Source organism: Toxorhynchites rutilus, chromosome 3, assembly GCF_029784135.1.
Source record: "Toxorhynchites rutilus septentrionalis strain SRP chromosome 3, ASM2978413v1, whole genome shotgun sequence".
NCBI lineage: Eukaryota > Metazoa > Arthropoda > Insecta > Diptera > Culicidae > Toxorhynchites > Toxorhynchites rutilus.
The window spans coordinates 82,728,325-82,748,724 of record NC_073746.1 but is presented as its reverse complement, the minus strand read 5'-3'; the positions used below and the strand labels follow the sequence as shown (position 1 = coordinate 82,748,724).

General features: G+C 37.5%; 1 protein-coding gene across 9 annotated transcripts in view; it reads left to right on the top strand.

The window, feature by feature from the left end:
- Nucleotides 1-20,400, top strand: part of LOC129774360 (adenylate cyclase type 3) — a 116,873-nt gene that overhangs the window by 29,807 nt on the left and 66,666 nt on the right. For 4 of the 9 annotated variants that reach the window (XM_055778088.1, XM_055778085.1, XM_055778087.1 and 1 more), the window contains exon 2: nt 16,820-17,313. In XM_055778088.1, the coding sequence (XP_055634063.1) occupies nt 17,097-17,313 (217 nt within the window). In that variant the 5' untranslated portion in view covers nt 16,820-17,096. Of the gene's footprint in view, nt 1-16,281; nt 16,669-16,819; nt 17,314-20,400 lie in introns of all 9 variants that reach the window. The other 5 variants (XM_055778086.1, XM_055778089.1, XM_055778083.1 and 2 more) reach the window with 5 other exon arrangements.

Here is a 20,400-nt window from a genome sequence, read left to right as displayed (position 1 = left end):
GAGGCTCATTAGCATTTTAGCTGTAACAGAGCCGGATTTTAATCGTATACATATTACATGTTTCATCGTATCTATAAAATGTACATTAAACAGTAGCCATTTAGGTGTAAAAGTATTCTTTCTATTCATCCATTATTCAGTTAAACCGGACAGCGGAGACAGTTGATATGATCATTGTTTTGTTATTAACACATGAAGGACCGCTCACGAGTTTTTTCGTGTTTCGCGTTCCGTCTAAAGGGTGTGTCACATCAAATTGCATCACGGAAAAAACGCTGTAGAAATTTAATTTTTAGGAATTGTATCTTCAGCTTTCGCTTATAATCAGATAAGAGTGTATAGATCACGTTGGCCATGCTTCACTGTCAATTTTTCGTAAATTTGGAAAAATGTCGTCGAACGAAAAAGAGCGTCGTGAATTAATCCTGTGCACTCATTTCGAGAATCCGGAGTTGTCACATCGGGACATCGGTAAGATGCTGGGAATCGTCCAATCCACGGTCAGCAGAGTACTAAAACGATACTTCGAGAACCTAACCATCGACCGGAAGGTGAAGAACGGCAAAAATGGATGGTCCGTCAGTGAAAAAGATCACAAGCGCGTAGTTAAGCAGTTTAGACGTGATCCGAGAAGTTCGGTCCGGGATGTCGCCAATAAGCTGAATTTGTCAAGTTCATTCGTCCAGCGGACCAAGCAGCGGGAGGGCCTGCGTACATACAAGGTTCAGAAGGCTCCTAACCGCGACGAAAGGCAAAACATGGTGGGGAAGACGCGAGCCCGGAAGCTGTACACCGAAATGGTGACGAAGCCGCATTGCCTGGTAATGAACGACGAAACCTACGTCAAAGCGGACTTTCGTCAGCTACCGGGCCTGTTGTTATTCTCCGCAGAGGACAAATTCAGCGTTCCGGAAGAGATTCGCAAGCAGAAACTATCCAAGTTTGCCAAAAAGTACATGGTGTGGCAAGCGATCTGCTCTTGCGGAAAGCGGAGCGCCCCCTTCGTGATGACCGGCACGGTAAACGGGCAGGTTTACCTTAAGGAGTGCCTACAGAAGCGATTACTACCACTATTGAAGCAGCACGAGGGCCCGACCATCTTCTGGCCGGATCTCGCTTCGTGCCACTATTCAAAGGACGTGTTGGAGTGGTACGAAGCCAACGGGGTCACCTTCGTGCCAAAGGAAATGAACCCGCCCAACGCGCCGGAGCTTCGCCCAATAGAGAAATATGAAGCAGGCCCTCCGGAAGAACCCAAAAGTTGTCAAATCGGAGGCGGACTTCAAGAAAAAATGGATTTCTGTTCAAAAAAAACTACAACCTGAAGTTGTACAGAACCTTATGGACAGGGTAAAGAGGAAGGTGCGAGCATACGGGCTTGGGCTCGAAGTATGAATAAAAAGAAAATGCCAAAAGTTGTTTAATAGTTTTTATTTTACTGTCTAAAATTTTCAAAAGGATCGGTCTACTGGGCGGATTTTTACAGCGTTTTTTCCGTGATGCAATTTGATGTGACACACCCTTTATTACGGATGGATCATGTAATAATCCGTATTTTCTACACTAGATGGTTAAATCCTTGGTCTGCCAAGAATTTAACAAGGCCTACCGATGGCTCGCCTTCGTCCCATCCATACCGAAGGAAACGATCTCATTCGTGGAATCCGAACAAATGAAGCGTACAAGTTTACTCCAAAAGGTGCGGTCCCAGGCGTATGTCTTATAGATTTCTTTGCAGTCCTTAATGTGTTATAGCACAACGGCCCGATGTTTATTGCAGAGCAGAGCAGTTCCAAGTAGAGCTTGTATGGTTGAAGAGAGGCTAGGACGTTGCGTGGCCGTAGTTGCAACACAAAGATAGTCAATTGAGAGCCCTGAGCTTTTAATCCACAATCGTTCGCTTAGTAAGCGAACGCGCAACCAATGTGGCTACGAAAACCCTCTGAAACTTATGTTTTGATTAATATTATGAATTATTATGATCTCCCACTTCCCATTTTTCTGATATACATTTGTCTTTCTCTCTATTTCCTTCCCTTTTGAGATGGATCGAAACTAATAGAATAGACGATACTGCTCGTTGTGTTCTAAACCCATATATTCAAACTTGCACAATGGTTGATTCAGTAAGTTTAGAGTGCGTGTTTGAATATATGGGTATATACAGGCAGAAAAACATTCATTTGAATCAGGAAGTCAATCATAGCAGTGGTTCAGAAAACCAGAAAAAAAAATTAGGAGAGTGATGTTCTCGGCACGATTGCATTGTTGGCGTAGGACTACGAAATTTTTACGGTTTTATACATTGATTATAGATTATGCGAGCTAGCCGCTGGTGTCAACAGCTCGAATAAACACGAAGCCCTTATGATGCCGCGAAAAAAGCAAAACCCCTATAAAAAATCCATAACAGGATGTCTGGATAATATTTTTCCATGAATTGTTATAAAATTACTTACATTGTACCATTTTTTTATAGAATGATAGAGTTTTTATGCCTTTTCGGGAAAGAACATTTGCATTGTTCTACTCAGAGAGACCTTCCCCTATTCATAAACACGGCTCATTGAAGCTTTAGGTTGCCGAGCCAGTCAAAAATCATATAAACTTGATTACAATTTGATTGTTACCGCATTCAGTCCTGCAATTAAAAAAGGTCTTTTTCTATCAGCTCGTTCATTGATCGTTCCATGTTGGATTACGTTGTCAGACATCCATCCGTACAAGTTGCTTCGGAAACTAGTTTTTTCAGTGCCCCATCAGGAAGTACCTGTCTCAATATACAGTCTCGGAGTGAAATGTGTCCTTGCGAGTTGTTGCATTTTAGGTATAACATGCAAAGAACACGCCCATGTTTGCTGCACGTTGCTGTCTGGGCTGGTAGAAGCGTGTGCTGCTGCTGTGAATGGGTGGCTATTCATATCATACATTGCAGCAGCACTTTGTTTAACTTCCCTGACCTAGATAGCGTTTGGACAAAATGGTGCAGTTTTACGCCAAGCGTTTTGAGAGACGATATTCTGTTGAAAGTATGTCTTAATTGAGTGAGTGCTCTCCGCTTGTGGTTGGATGTTTCCATTGAAAAATAATTCCATTTCCATAGCATATCAATCCACATATTTATACGCGAATGTCTACAATTAATTCATATCACGTAGAGGGGATGGAGTGATGATGTTGAACATTCCCATTTCTAGGTTCAATACGGTACATCATGGAAATCATAAGCATGAGTAGAGAATGTAAAAATGTTTTGAATTTTTAAAAATGCAGCCTAACTTGTGCTGTGGAATTATGATTTACTGGCTGCTGCTGCACTTAAGAAAATCGAGAGTCTTATATGAAATCTTTTTAAGGGAATAATGAAACATCAGCATATGCGAACAACCATGGATATAATTTGGTATCGTTTAATGCAATTTGAGTAACAAAATCGTTTTCAATTATTATCACAATATTCTTTTTCGTTCAAACAGAATATATCTGTTCGAAACGCATTTGCCATTTTCATTTTTCCATGATATAGTTTCCGCAATCGAGAGCCACAGCTCGAAAGAATTATTGCATGTTCGATATCTGTTGGGAACAAATGCTTGAGAACCCGATCGGAGTATTACTATTTACACTTGACCCATTTTCGTTCCAAACGGAAGCATCGTATTAAAAAGGAAGAACTATGCTTGACACGGATAGCTAGCATTTGTTGCTCCAGTTTGTGCAACACTTGGAACTGTGCCAAAAGGACAAGCACAATTATAACTATATAGTCGACAGGATTCTTGATATGGGCTGTTCTTTGTTCGTGTCGTTGTTTACAGAATTTCCAGCATTTCACGTCCCACTTGAGGAACTTATGTGGGAGGATGCGTGTTCGTCTGTGATTTCTCGCACGATGGTCATGAATTACACTTTGTTCCCTTTGGTATGAAGGAAAACAAATGAATTCTACTATTCATGCCATCAACTCATCAATGTTATTAGAGTTTAATTTATTGAAAGTAGGCGAACAGATGTACATATTTATGTCCCTGTTATGTATGAACCACTGAATCCATTGTTTTGTGGCATGTCCCTTTTTTTCTACTGCACTTAAAGCTTACTCACTGCTTATTGAGATAGAACTAGATAGCACGTTATAGCGAGATAGGTGCCAATCAGGGATAACTTGCCTAATGAAATTTTTAAAAAAGTTTCGCTTGCGGGTTGACGCATTGAAGCTTCGTCGGCCATAAGCGTCCTCTCCGCCATATACTCTGGAAACTGGAATAAACATGCACATGCAAATTGATTTCTATTGAGGAGTAGTATATTATTTGAGAACAGTTATTTTAAATATAAAGGCAAACAACCATTTTTCACTTTATATGCACTCTTTTAACAACACGCACCTCGACACCTTCAAAAGGTTTCCCCTCAGAAAGTCAGACTTCTAAACTTTGAAGCACTTCGGAAATGTTTTTCAATGTGTAGGCTACCGAAAGAACCATAGGCTATGTTGCTCACGGCATTCCTCGCATTCTTGCCTGTCTGATCATTCCAACGCCAAATGGTGGATCGATCAAATTCGAGTGGCCTCTATTCAAACGGAACGTTGCACATGCAATTTAACTAAATATTTTGCACTAGGAGAATGATTTTTAACGTTTAACGTTGTCCGCTATATTGATCTACGGGAAGAGACGAATACAACGAAATATAGATGACTCAAATTGAACCATTCCTTCCTCGGGTTTTGCGCTTACCAACACATTTTGCCTTTTTATTTATATAGATTTTGTAACTGTCAGTCCCAATCAGTCAGCACTTTCATACCAAAAAGCTTAACGTCGACCCCTAGGGACCGACGCTGGACTTAACGCGTTAAATATCTTATGTGGCATATGATTCCTTCCTACCTTCGTTTTGAATCTACAACTGAACGGACAGGTCTGATGAGTATACTTTTTTGCAGTCTTTTCTTTTTGCCAGCCTCTTCAAGGCTGGTCTCCAATGGCCCTTCTCAGGGCTGTAGGCGAATTAACTGAATAGTTTAAAGCCTCTTAAAAATAAAGAACTAAACTGAACTATTGATCACCGCTTGTTCCCATTAGACGGCGAAACTGGAAGAGCAAAATTGGACAAGTCAAAACGCGGGATTTAGCGCACCAAACCAAACGCATAACTTATTGCACTGTCCCGTATTCGTATTGAAGAAACAACTGGGAGAGCATAGATTGCTTGTGATCGACCTATCAGAACGCGGGATTTTCATGTGGATAATATTTGTCATTTGTTTCCGGCACTTTGCCCTATTCGCGCTCGCGTATAATCGCTGCTTTCATGTATATCAGCAATTCCATGAAAAAAAATCTACAAAAAAAATGTTTGTATTTTGCACACTTCATCTATATTCATTTCTTACTATATCATCATATATTCATTTCTTACCAAAAAACTAGACCCCTCTTTTTTATTAGTTCATTCTTGAAAATTTGAAACATTCGATCCACTTGACCGATTCACAATTCTTTGATCGCGAATGAAAACTTTTCATAAAAAAATATTATACAGTATTCGTTCGGTAACTGGGCGAGTAAGAAAGCTCAGTGATCAATATTCGCTTGCTAACTGGGCCGGCAAGTGAAACGTCGAATAAAATCGAGGGAGCTTCAATTGTTTGATTCGCGTTGATCGTGAAACTGGATAAACAAATGATTTGGAAGTTTCGCATTGAGTGTGACAAAGTGTGAAGTTTCGCATTGAGTGTGATATATAATTTGGGACAATTATTTTTCTGTAATTTATTCAATGTTTTTGTCATGCGAAAATAACGTCAATATTCATAACATTTCAAATTACATTCGAATGCCCTTCGCAGCAAATCTTTAAATTGAATTGAACAATTGACGTTTACGAATTGCTACTGCCCAGATAACGTTCGCCCAGTAAAAAAGCAGTCCTGTTAAATCAGGTCTAGCTATCGAACGATTACCATATTACATCTCAAAGGTATACTTACAGGCAAGAGTTTTGAATATGTTCGTTTTCCGTTTTCCGTTTCTGTACTAGGTTGCCAACCCAAAGAGACCTTAGCTTGTCATATTTTTCTCCGGAATGTGCCGACTTTTTTCTTGAATTATAAAAATTCTATCCTTTTTTCCGTTTTTGAGATACATTTTTTCAAATATCAAATGTTGTTTCATTTAATAGAACATCATGCGTCTCCATAATATAATGGCAGTTCTGATATTTTCAATCGCTGGAGACGCATTATTTTAGAAGATCAATTTTTCATGGAACTGCTGATATATGTTTGAACAATATTTTGGAAATTGATTTAGTTTTAAGCTAGTGCATTTTTCCATCACAATCCGTAGCGGTTCAAGTGGTAGCTGGAAGTTAAAACAAAAACGGACATACAAAACATGTTAGGGTAAGTCCAGCAGCGGATCTTGAAACTCATTAGAAAGCTGTGTTTAATTTTTAACGAAAAGTTGTCAGATGCGGAGAAAATGGTTGGATTTTCCCAATTCTATGTTAAATAAGCAAAGAGTAGGACTAAATCTGCAGGCAAAGAAACGCTCGAAGGCTCTACGAGAATTTGCTGTTGAAACTAACTTGCTGCCTTTTCTGGACCAGCATGGGATTGATTGCTTTTTCTGGCTCAACTTGGCGAGCTGTCACTATATCAATTCGACCAAGCAGTGAGTGACCAAAAAGTGTTCCTAAGAAGTCGATTCCGGCCAATACTTCGATGTTAAAGTCAATTTTTAGGACTGAAGAACTGAGGAAAAATAAAAGAACTGCCAACGATGAGAAAAAGCTCAGGCGAATACGGGATTTGGCTATAAATATGAAACTGGGTTTAATTTCATTAAACATACACGTTTATTGTTCTAGAAAGACCTAAAATAATAACTATTAGAAGCTGCACATTTCTCCATCTGTTAAGCTATACATGAATGTTTCGTTAATTTTTTTTCTGATGAATAAATCACATATGATAGTTGAACCCAACTGAGTAGTTCAACCGTTCCCCAGGCCGGTCTTGCTCTGTGTGACGGAGCATTGCTATCCAAAAAAATCACTACGTTTTGCCTTTCATTATATTAAGGTTATATTAAGATTGAATTGAACGATCAATTGTTTTCGATAACGTTCATTTTTCACGGTTTTGCCGGGTTTTCGTATTCTTCAAACATTTTTGGAGGGTTCCCGCGTTACTCGTTTCTCACTTTAAAACACCCACTTTAAAATGTTTTTTAAACCAACAATTTTGTACATTGCGTAAGCATCACGTAAGCATCCACGAACATTATATGTGGATCGGAAGCGGTTTTTTGTTTAATTTCTAGCAATTGTAAATCGCAATTCGTAGGCACAAAATCCACAATTTTTAGCACACTATAGAAAAGAGAATAAAAAGCAATGCAATATAATATACAAGAAGGTCATTACTGTTAGTTAGTCGACTGCGACTGCGTCGTATCTTTTTCAAAAATATTCGAAACCAGATCCAAATATCGTAACGTAATCCTTCGTCAACTATGAGGTTGTGTCTAGAACACAGTCCTTCATTTTTTTTCTTTTTTCGTGATTTCTAGATAACGTGCTGTCGAATTTTCCGGAATCTAAGGAAAGAGAGAAGAAAAATCATTCTGCCTGTACACTTGAGAAATCCATCAGCCGTACGTGAAATAAGAATTTGCAGTTTTCTCAAAAGTGTGGTGAATACACGGATACCCCTACAACGACCCGCAAATTATATCTCGACTACGTACGACAGTACGACGAATCCATCTTCGCTCAGGGAACAGTCGTATGAAGCCTCTCGACCAACCTCTCGAACACAACGAAATGGCGAAAAGCCGACCCTATACGCTGTGCCGACGATGAAACGTATTCTAAGGTCGTATTTCAGACCAATCCCAACACAAAAATCGTAAAAAAATTCCATCCTGTCAATTTGTGTTTGCATATAAGATTGCCGAAACGCGATGGTATGAGGAAAACGGAGTCCAAATTCATCAAAAAATAACTGAATTCTCTTAGCTATCTCAACTATTCCGAATACCGGAAGTTACAAATGAAGAGTAACGTCATCAAAATAATCGATCAGATGAGAAACTGGGGGAATTGGGTAGCGGGAAACGTAACCAGAACTTTCGCACCCCGGCTCATGAGTCGCATCAAAGGAAAGTATACGCAATGTCTTCCAAAAAAAAGATGAATAATTTACTCCATAATTTTACTGGAAATGCTTGTTATTCTATTTTCATTTTTTATGATTTTTCGATTCATTGAATTATGCACGAAATACAGACAATTGAATCTGTCCCATTCCTAAATAATCCAAGCTTCAAAATCGAAATGGTTAATTTTCATCTCGGGTATTGAATTGGGTATTGCGGAAATAATCATACGAATATTACCAAATAAATTTGGCATGGCTTTGGCACCGTACCAAAGGACAATTGTGAAGCCATGCCGAAAATGGTCGTTAGCGAATATTTCTCGCATATCACGCGTCGACAAACACACAAACACACATTTCGCGTACTAATCACAGTAAATTGCTCAAATGAGCTCAACCGTAAATACCCTGTCGCGTTTGTAAATCAACTCTCGTGGGGATGTCAAGTTCTTTGATTCCGGTAATGTGAATCGAATACGGTTTGAAATGAATCACGTACTCGTTGCCAACGAGTTGTCGGTTGCAGCGGAAATGCTTCATTTTAGGTGGAAATGGGTGTTATATGGGAACGTGAAGCCGCCACTTTCACGGATCGTTGATTGCATTAATTAAGTGTGTGTGTGTGTGTGTGTGTGTGTGTGTGTGTGTGTGTGTGTGTGTGATTGAGAATAAATTTATAAGATGAGGTGAATCTGGTATTAACCGAAGCTTTGCATGACCTATATGCGATAATGATTGGTTAAGTTCAGTAAGAACGGTGCTCATAAATATTTTACATAAAACCCTATGATGAAACTACTGTTGGAAGATGTTCCGAGACGCATTTAGCGTCTTTTTCAAAGTAACGCACACTCGCGTTTTACCACTCCCACGATACATTCCCTCCAGGGGCACATAAAACGATGATTTATTAAATCTCATGGAAATTTTACGTCGCGGCAATAATATAGGTATAATGGCAACAGCCGCACCACGCAATCGGCTTTATTACTCGAGAACGAAAACACCCATTCAAGCCATCAGAGCATTAACTGGAATGGGTTTTTGCGCGAGTCTGGGGAAATGGCAAATTCGAATCATTCGCAGCAAGCATGAGCAAAAATATCATTTTTCGATTGATTGGCGCTAATTAAGGTGAGCTCTGGAAGGTAAGCCACGGCAACATACGAGTTATATTAATAGCATTGAAAGGCTTCCGCCTTTGTTCACGCTAATGAAAATATGTTATCGAATCGGAATCGATATCATTCGTTCTTGTTTTTTGGACTATGACTATGAACTAGAAAGCATAGAATACAACGGGAATGATCTCGTTTGTGATGAACAAATATAACGAACTTTCATGTCAACGTTAGGTGGGGGTGTGACACTAGAGTATATTCACATATTATTTTTCCCAATGTGATCAGAGTAGTTTCCAGACATGCGAGGCATACAAGGGTCTCAGTCTTGGTTTTCGTGGGCTAGTAGCTAGGAAATCATAGCCATCGCATCATTGCAGAATTGCAGTAAATATTCTAAAATACTACAAAAACGTGTTTTGGGGCCATTTTTTAAAAATTGATGCCGAAACTTCAAATATTTTTTGTTCGTCAAAGCAACAAATAGCCTTGTATTGATTTTTTTTGGAATTTTCAACTCTATCTTTAGATTTACGATGCGATCATTGTTTATTGAATTATTCATCATCAAAGACGGAGAGGTAATTTTTCATTCAAACATAGATATTTCTGCATGAAAAGGCCCTACAGGAACGTTATATGGATCAATTGAAATATGTTTGACAAGGTTAATTGGATTTTGATATTGACTTAGTTGGGAAAAATTGTGTTAGCTTGCGAAAAAATATAATCAAATTGATTTTTTATTTCTTCCCGTATTTTTTGTCCACTACATCTACACACACAGATGAAATGTTTTCGTACAATATATTGAAAGTTAAAGCTGTGAAAGTTATTTATTTATTTATTCAGTCTTCGCCAAGAAATTGTCGGACAGACGAAAATTCAATTATTGAATCCTTATAACAAACACATTTCTGGACATATCGAATTCAAACAAATGATACACTTCATTGAACCGTTGGCAACAAACATCCAAGGGATTATTCTGTCCGTATAGAGTACGATGTGCTGCTTGCCGGAAGAAAACAAATTGTCTGGTTTTTCTACCTTGCGTTGATTCGAAGCTTGCCCAAAACTTCAGCACAGTCAAGATTGTTGTTAAGAAGGTCGAAAATCAACAGTCTCTGGAGAAATTCTCGTCGTTTCTGCAGTGTTGGTAAGTGAATCAGTGCGCAGCGTTCTTCATATGTGGTCAGATGTTGGTCGTTGCGCCAGGGGAGATGACGAAGAGCATATCGGATAAAACTTTTCTGCACACGTTCCAGACGAACGATGTGAACAGCGTGGTATGGGGCCTAAACAGTAACACCGTATTCCAATATACTGCGTACGAGCGACACATACAATGCTTTGAGGCAATGATGATGTTGATCCCGTTTTCATGCGTTGATTTCACATGAAGTTACAAAATTTCAAAAATCTCATAAAAGTGTTGACTTCACACTCTGTTTCTGTTCCTCTCTATTTTTGTAAGTAAATTTTTTTCTGATAAATCAAAAAGTACGAGAATCAGGGAAAATCAGGATCATTTCAGAAAAATCAGCTTAAACTGAGTGTTTGTCAAGATATCAGGAAACGTGTCAAAAAGTTTGGGAAATCCTGCAAAATTAGGAAGATTGACTCCTCTGACTACGAAATCAGGAATTGATATCTACAATTGTCGAATTACATTCCAACTTGTCTTAGGAGTTGGCAGCACCATCTCGGATAACAGTGAAATATTGTAGGTGTGAAGATATTGGTCATTCAAGCAACTTTACATACATGATAATTTCAAAAAGAAATTAGACTACTTTTGATAAGGGTTGAGTTTTTTTTAACTCAGCCCTTATAAAGAAAAAATATTTAAAAAATCATTTTTCTCAAAAACGTACTTTTAAAGACTTAAAAAAATATATCACTAGCCCTTACAATTTCCAGCAAGTCATACATCGGAAGATGGGCTCTTCTACAGGGGAAATTTTGTATCTAGCAACAACTTTTTCATGTCTTCTTTGAAAAAATTACAACTAATCCGAATTTCGTTGAAAGTAGAAATAGCGATGTGGTGTAGTCGACAAAGTTTCAGATCTTATTGGAATATGAACTTTCGTCGAAGACGTCAGTTTTATATCTTCATAGATTCTGGAATATATGGCATGTTTTTATGGAGACTCCTGAAAAAAAATAATTTGGAACTTGAAAATATTTATCTTTCAATGGTTTTTTTTAATTTGTTTGATATTCTTAAATGAAAATCTAGGTTATTCCGTACATCTCATTCTTTAACCTTCCTATACTCGCGCATAGGTCCGACAGACCGATAATCTATTAGATGGCTGACTATTAGAACTGAATGAATTTAAAGAAAAAATATTTTCTGGAGTTTTTTCATTCAATTATATCTTTTTCTTTAAATAAATACCAATAACCCCTAAAAATACACAATTGCAAAGTTACAGAGACACGCACAGTCTGTGAGTATACGAGTCACGATTTTACGCGCGAGTATAGGAGAGTCAACCAACATTTTTTAGGTCTTATAGTCTTTAAGTGTGTGATTTATTTGTAATATTTAGTTTATTTCAAATGTTTCCGGAAAACTTAACTCAAAAACTATAAGACCTACAAAATGTTGTTTAGAGAATAAAATCCACGATTTTATTTAAGTTTCCATTAAAAAATATCAAACAAATTTGAAAAAAAAAAATTCATTGACAAAAACATATTTTGAAAATTAAAATTATTTTTTCTCAAAAACATGTTTTTTAAATATTCTCAAAAAAAAAAGCTACGAATAGCCCTTATAATTTTTATATTTTTTTACGCGATGTGCACATTCACAAGGATAGAGTTTTTCTTACAATAACGTTTTCATGGTTTCTTTGAAAAAATACTATTAATGTTTAACTCGTAACATTTTTATGAATTAATTATCGCGATTCACATGCTCTGAAAACTTTTTTTTTCTATTTAGAAACATGTTGAGAACATGTCAAACGCGAGAATTTAAACACAAAAATGTTACGAGTAGCCCATTAGTTTTACAGGAGTCTCCATACAAAAATGTTATGTATTCCAGAAACTACAACCGATAAAAACCTGACGTCTTGAACAAAGGTTCATATTTCAATATGATCTTAAACTATGTCGAATACACTATATCGCTGTCTTGACTTTAAACAAAATTAGGATGAGTTACAATTTTCTCAAAGAAAAAAGAAAAAAATTATGCTAGAAAAACTTTTTACCAGTAAAAGTGCCTATTTTTAGATGCATGGATATCTTGTTGGAAAAAGTAACAGCTATTCATGTATTTTTTTTTTGAGAATTTTAAAAAAACACGTTTTTGAGAAAAATGAATTCAAACTTTTAAATTTTTTTTTTTCAGTGTAAGGTTTTTTAAAAAAGTATTTTTTATGAAATTTTAAGCAGTTTCCTACATTTTCTTTTCTGATCAGGATTCTGTAGACATTATAGTTTTTGATTTATAAATTTTTGTAAAAAACAACGAAAAAAATTATGGCCGTTTTCAAAAAGTAGTTTGATTCTTCCTTCAAGATTTCAAGTATGCAAAGTTGCTTAAATGATCAATGTTTTACAACTAAAACATTTCGCTCCAATCTAAGATGTTACTGCCAATGGCAAGTCGAGTTGGCGTGAAATTCGTCACTTACACCACCATTTCAGACATTCTACGTCAAACCGATATAGTGGCTCTCAAATTTTTCGTTAAAATTGCTAGTTTTTAACCCTTATCGCAAAATATTAGGCCCTTATTTTTTTTATAATTTTTATTAAGGTGCTCATTTCCATTTTAGAGTGGTCCGAACAAAAAACTCCTCTTTTTCCAAAAATGAGTTTTTTTGAAACTTCGTAACTTTAGAACTTATGAACTGATTCAAATGATCGACACCACTATATCTGTGAACCACTATAACAGTTTGACATGGAATGGCTGATTTACTTTGATGCGCATAACCTCCTGCTCTGCTTTAACCCTTTATTAGGCCGGGCAACTATATTGCCGCAAACAAAAAGATTTTTTTCCGCCCTCGGAATTTTATTTCAATATTTTGCTTATCCAAAGATTTCTAGAGGTATCTGGCAATACTCCAATTAGGGCTTCTAAAAATGTACGATATTAATTTGGGAGTCATTTTTATGTAACAAATTCTGTTTAAATTCGTTGAAAATGCAACAATTTGATAAGTTTATCACTGTAAGAGTTCTATTTAGGATATAATGTGTAAGATCATGGAGTTTCTTCAATAAAATATTTGATGAAAAATTCAAATTTTCAATTTTTTCTTTGTAAGTTTATATAAAAAAATAGAAATATAGCGAAATACAGTTTTCGCAAAGGCGCAATGCAGTGAGCTTATAAGGAAGCCATAAACATTATTGCTTCCAGTGTTTTTGGGTTCAACCAGCAGTAGCAACTATATTGCCACAATTTTTTTCAACTGTTTCAATAGTTAATTTTTTATCAAAGGTAAATATGTGTTCTTCTCATGTAGGGATTATGGTCTCTGAAGTTGAATTCGATTCCTTGCCCAGTTTTCACGGCCTTATAAAGGGTTAAACACTCCACATTCTATTGACCATGAAGCGTGATTAGACGATTTGCAATTTCGACACGTGATTGAACCCGTGCATCCACCTGATTCTTGTTCCTTTTCGCAGCAAATACTGCACTTCTTCATTTGGACAATACGTCGCTGGATGACCGTAATACTGGCAGTTGTAGCATCAGGTTAGTCTAGGAATGAACAGTCGTACATTCAGTACGAGGCAGCGATGTCAAAACAAACACTCTATTTTCCCTGATTTTATTGAAATGATCCTGACTTATCCTGATTTTTGTATTTACTTTATCAGAATAAAAATTATCCGCAATAATTTATAATGGAATCTCTGCCAAAGTTTTCTTGATTGGAACTGAGAGCTGATTCGCACTTGTATAATACTTACTTATTATTTCGTTTATTATTTATCTATTCCAAAGCAATTCACGTAATCGAAGGTGCATTTTTGACATTTATAAAAACTTTAAGTTGGCGTGAAAGAAAAATCAGATTTGCACCTCTGCTCGAAAGGACATAGGAAAGGCACTTAGTTTTGAATAAAATTAATTACTTGATGTTTTTTGAAGCTCCCTAGCATTTGTCACATACATTTTCTCCAGTCGTGGTGATAATACCACTGCAGTAATAAAACACAGCGTTAGTGGCAGTCATCAGAATTACCAAATAATCGTCAGACATTTTAACACTTGATGACAAAGTTGTTTACATTTCGACGGCTTATTTGCAAAAACTTATTGATCTCGCGAGATTTGTAACTCTGTTCGATCTACCGAGCACAAAAAATCAAGATTGTGTAACACAACTGTACATATGAAACTGAACAAATGTATGTCTGCCCTCAAAAATGATGCTTTTGTTCTCCCAAAAATCGGCACGAACTTTCTGGACAACCCAATATGAACTATCCTGATTTCTCCTGATTTTTATCACCTGATTTCTTTTTATTCTTCCTGATTTTTGAAAATTATAGTTGGCAACCCTGGTACGAGGTATCCCACTTTCACCGTCTTCGGAACTCCCGATGAGTTGAACGTGAGAAAAAGCTGTTCGTTGGTTCCAGTTCACCCCAAACCTCTTTCTTTTAATTCGTTTCACTTGACAGTCCCCCTGACTAGATAATTCATATGCGATCTCCTCAATAGAGGCGTAACGAAAATCCGCACTTGTGATGATTCCTTTCTCTTGAATGGCGTTAACATTCCCTGTGGAACTTTTGACGTCTCAACGTATGCATTAACTAGCGTCATTTATTAATACTTAGTTGAGTTTTCTTAAACCAAATAACACGCCTTGAATGTATTCCGAGGGGCGAGCTCTAGAATACGCGTGACCACAGTGCAAGTCGAAATATTTTGACGGAGAATCCCCCGGCCCCAGAACGGGAATCGTACCCGAACATCCGGCATGATAATTTGAGACGCTAGCCGCTCGGCCATGGGTGAACGATGATTCCTTTGGTTTGGTCCATTTTAACTTTTTCCTCGACACTGATAGCCATTTTTTTTCCCCAAAATATATATTTTATTAAGGCACATGTGGCGTTAGCCTGACGGGGCCGGAGTCCAATATTTTGACAATTTTTGTCTTACAACTATGTTAGTAATATGTAACCGATTACTCGCGGTTGGCTCGAGGTTAGTACTGCTGCTGATAGCCATAACAAATAGCATTTTGCAGCGCAGCAACTGATTTGTTGAATAAAGATGGGAACCACCTTCTCAACGACGAATCTACTTTGTTAGCAACAAAAACGAACTGACAAAATCGACTGTTAAATTGGCCCAATATCACTCTAATTCTGTCACCATAAAAAACAGTTCTGCCAACTCAATTGCAGGAAAAATTTGGACAATCCCTTTAAGCGGCTTTTTTTTATTTGATAGGGTACTTTGGCAAATGCAAACGGTTTATTTGAAGATAAGCACCGATTCATACTTTTTTAATATCATACCTTTCGAAACAATTGTTTTATATGTATGAGCTTAGAATGTTGAAACCTACTCACGGTTACGGATGAACATTCCTAACAAAGATACAATTAGTCACCCTGGTTTAGATTAATCCCTTATCAAAGCCAGCTATATTGTTTCCCTAACAAAATACGATTCGATGAACATCTTTAATCAAGTGGTACGAAAATGAACCGATGTTCCCCATCAATCATGATCTGGGAAGACACTGTCAGAAGTTCGAAGTTGATCAACCAATTTTCTCTTCAGCGGCAGCTCTTCCCAGAAACGGCTGATAGAGAAACGCGGGCTAAAGTTTTCCCATATACACGAAGTGCGCTGCATAATAAAATGAGATGCCAAGATAGCCCGAACCCAACCATCAATTTCCGCAACAAAAAAGTAGGGATAATAAGCGCATTAATTTTTGATTAAATTCTTCTTCTTTTCTCTTCTCTTGCCAACAGACTTGCGGAACATTATCAAAGGATTGAAAAGTCACACACCAACGAATACATCCTCCCCAGCTTCCGCTGTGTGACCAGTTCCTGAATAGGAATAAAAAAGGACGCCAGAGAGAGCGCAAAGTGACAAAAGCTCAACGTGGCATTAATGATATACGAGCGAAGCACTGTTCCAGCGACAAAGTCTATTGCTGCGTTGTCGTCGAGTATCGTCCTTCAAATGTGGGGGAGTAGGTGTTTGTTAGAGGGATTGTGTTAAGTGCGGTTGTGTGTTATTCGCGATCATTATTATTCTCGGCTGTGGCTCTGAGTTGTGTGAAATCTGATATCGTGCCCCTTTGTGTCGGATTGTTCAGTTTTAATTTTCAGACAGGATAAATATACGCGCCCGTAGGAAATATTTCTTCTGTTACACGCTGTGATATTGTTGCTGGATATTTCAATGAAGTGTGGTTCTTCTTGTGTTTCATAAAAACATGTGCAGCAATATCAAAGCGTCGTGGAAAAGAATCAACTCCGCAATATATTTTTGTGCTTACAGTAGCGCGCAAGAGGCAGCTGTCTACGAGCTGCTGGGGAAAAAATGTTTCCAAAGTAGAGTGGTCCCAACCCACGAGTGAAGTGTGTTAGAAGGGCAGATAAAAAAAAGCTCACCATAAAGTGTAATTTTTTGTATTTCCCGGTATTTTCTCCTCGTAAAAGTGTTCCCCATCGTCCCGTAACCGAAGGCAGTTTTCAAGCGTATTCAGCGCAAAATAAGGCTGATATTAATAATCGTACAGACGTGGCGTTATCAGGCCCGGACCAAATAAAGCACAATGGATGGGACAATCTCGACGACAACAGAGACTAATCCGGCAGGCACCAATCTGCCAACCTCGAGTGTACTCCTGCCGGACGAAGTTCTCGAGAAGCTGTACCGGAGCTACACACTCAAGCAGAAGCGTGTTGCCTTTGGGTGCTATCTGGCGGCTTCCATACTGTTTGATTTATGGGCCATCCTGGTGCCGCAAGGACAGGGCTGGGAAAGCATAGGTAAGTGAAGGGAGCGGAAGTGAAAGCAGACAAAATATGGATCGGTCATATCAATAAGGCGTTTAAAATAATACTGGTCTGTTTTTGGTTGATATGTTGTTATACTAACCTATTCGATGGTTTAAAGGGGACTACATTCTGCCTCGTTTAGCTTTAAACAGAAGATGGTGAATTTTAGGTCATTTTGCTTAATTGAATATTCACTCAACCTAGTTTGGGTTTTGTCACATTTATACTTTGTCTGAATAGCAACTGTTCTCTGGGTTATGGATTTTTTTATGTAATATTTGGAAGTTGATTAAGCTTTTATGGAGATTGGGTTGAGATGCTTAAGGGGGTATTCTAGTGTAGATACACGAATTTCGGACATTTTGTCGAGTTCCGTAAAACTAATACAAAGGATATTTTTACTATCCATTATATCGTTATTTGTTCATCTATCTCTTAACAACAAAACAAAAATTGAACGGAGGAAAAATATTCATAAATAGAATAGTTGAGAGCTGAGAAAGTTCGAGGGTTCAAAAAAAAAAATTGCTATAGCCTACACGATTCCAGTACTTCTGGCTATCTTTAACAAAAAACCGAACAGATTCTGAATGAGTAATGATGCTGCTATCGCATGAACCTCAGACAATTCAAAAACTTTTTTTTGACAAAATGGCGGCCCCCCTAGGAATGAAATTGTTACCCGCGTACGCAATCATATTTGCGTCCATATAAAGAGAAACGGAAACTTGATTTCTGAAGCAAAAAAGTAGTTACACCATTAATGGACGGTTTATTGGCTACCCATCGTGAACTCAAACCAACGAACTCAGACAGTTATCAGGTATGCTATAAAGGTCCTCGTTAGTATTAGTATTAGTAAATAACGTGCAAAATAGCGCACACACACTGCACGCTGTTTTATACGAGTGAATAATTTTCGTGTACGATACAAAAATTTCCCCATAGTCAGCTGGCTATCCTCAGTTGAATATGACTATACCGAGCCCTGCTCCCTAACAATCTATTGCAATATGTAATAAAAAAAGATAGTGATAGTTAATATGTTAAAACAGGGTTAAAATAAGAGTTTCGGTTTTTTGGGTAGACCGCAAAGCGTTTCCCTTTCCATGTTGTCGGCAGCGACAGCAGCGTGTCTTGTTCAAAAATATTCTAAATCAACATGCAAAAATTATCGTAATGTATTCTTATCCTATGTTTAGAATCAATATTTTCGGTTCATATTTCACAGCAACTTCATAGGTTGTTCTTCAGGTATATGGATTTCTTCAGATTTACAATTACAGCGCGGACTCGATTATATACAGTCTTCGATTTCTTCTCACTGTATATAATCGAATCCTATATATTATCGAGTCAAAATAAAAATTATTTGTTTTTCATACACATATTTTTCGTTTTTTGATCATAAAAGAAGAATTCAATTTTTGACTCATCCCCTTAAAGTCTTAAAATACCTTTCTCATATAGAAAATTCCAATTATTTCAGAACGTGATAGAGGATCATATTTGATCATAAAAATCCAACAATGACAGAGTTATTGAACTTTTTCTCTGTTTCGGGTCCTGCTTGCCTTAAACTGGCTCTAATTCAAAAATTAAGCTACGTAGGATAATTTTGTCGCTTCCATTTGGAAGATAAGAAAATTTTATACAGGATACAGTTGTGAAACTTCTAAATTAATGGATTTAAGTAACATTTTAGAAGTGAGAAACTTCAATGTTTGTGGTTTCAAGGTGTTTTCTTAATTTTACTAAAAAACACATCATAAACATGAATATTTCCATCAAGCAAATTAAAGCTCTCTAACCGCTCTACAATTTGTTTTCTGACACCCATCTTATATCTTTTTTAATTTAGCCGCAATATCATTTTAAACCATTCCTGGTGAATCTACCAAAATCAAGGTTTTTACTTCACTGTACTCGTAATAGCCAATTTACTTTCACTATAACACTGACTTATTTTATTTTCGAGCTGTATATTGGGCTGGGGAAAAAGAAATGTCGTATATTGTCAATATATGGCAACACTCAAAGATATCTTGTGTTGTACTTATCGTATCGGGTCATACTATACGGCTATTTAAAGACGACAATTTGTGCTTCAAGTGTCGTTTTGACAGTGTTATGATTGTCCTTTTCAGTTACAAGTTATAGCGCGACAAAGATGGGATCCACCAAGCAAGAAATTCGCCATATTTTCGCGATGAGCCGGCCCAAACCATCGCCAAGCCCGGATTGACCACCAGTAAGGTTTTGCTGTGTGTTTGGTGGGATTGGAAGGGAATCATCCACTATGAGCTGCTCAACTATGGCCAGACCCTCAACTCGGTTCTCTAATGTGAGCAGCTTGACCGTTTGAAGCAGGCGATTGACCAGAAGCGGCCAAAAATGATCAATAGGAATGGTGTTGTTTTCCACCAGGACAACGCTCGGCCTCACACATCTTTGATGACCCGCCAGAATCTACGGGAGCTCGGATGGGATGTCCTATTGCACCCACCGTATAGTCCGGACCTGGCTCCAAGTGATTATCATCTCTTCCGGTCCATGCAAAACGCTCTTGGTGATACTAAGTTGGCCTCAAAAGAGGCTTGCGAAAACTGGCTGTCTGTGTTTTTTGCAAATAAGGAGGGAGGTTTTTATAAGGGGGGGATAATGAAGTTGCCTTCTAAATCGCAACAAGCAACAACACGGCGCATATTTGACTTAAATTGGATAATTTTAAGTATGTTAAATAAAGCGTCAAATTTCGATCAGAAATACGACATTTCTTTTTCCCCAACCCTATATAATCGAGTCTAAAATTGTATATAATCGATATATAAACCTCCTATAAATAAACCTCCTAACCTCCTATAAATAATTAAACCGACTGATAATTCTATGTTCACGGCTCTAAATACCGATGCTAGTTTCTAGTGACAGAAAATTTATTTACTCATTATTTACCTAAAAATACACTAAGGAATATCAGACCTACGAAAATCAGAAAACTTACTTTCCCTCATCCCATTTGTTTTTGTTTAGAAGTAGACACTTCAACTTAGAACAGCCCGAAATATCAAATCTGTA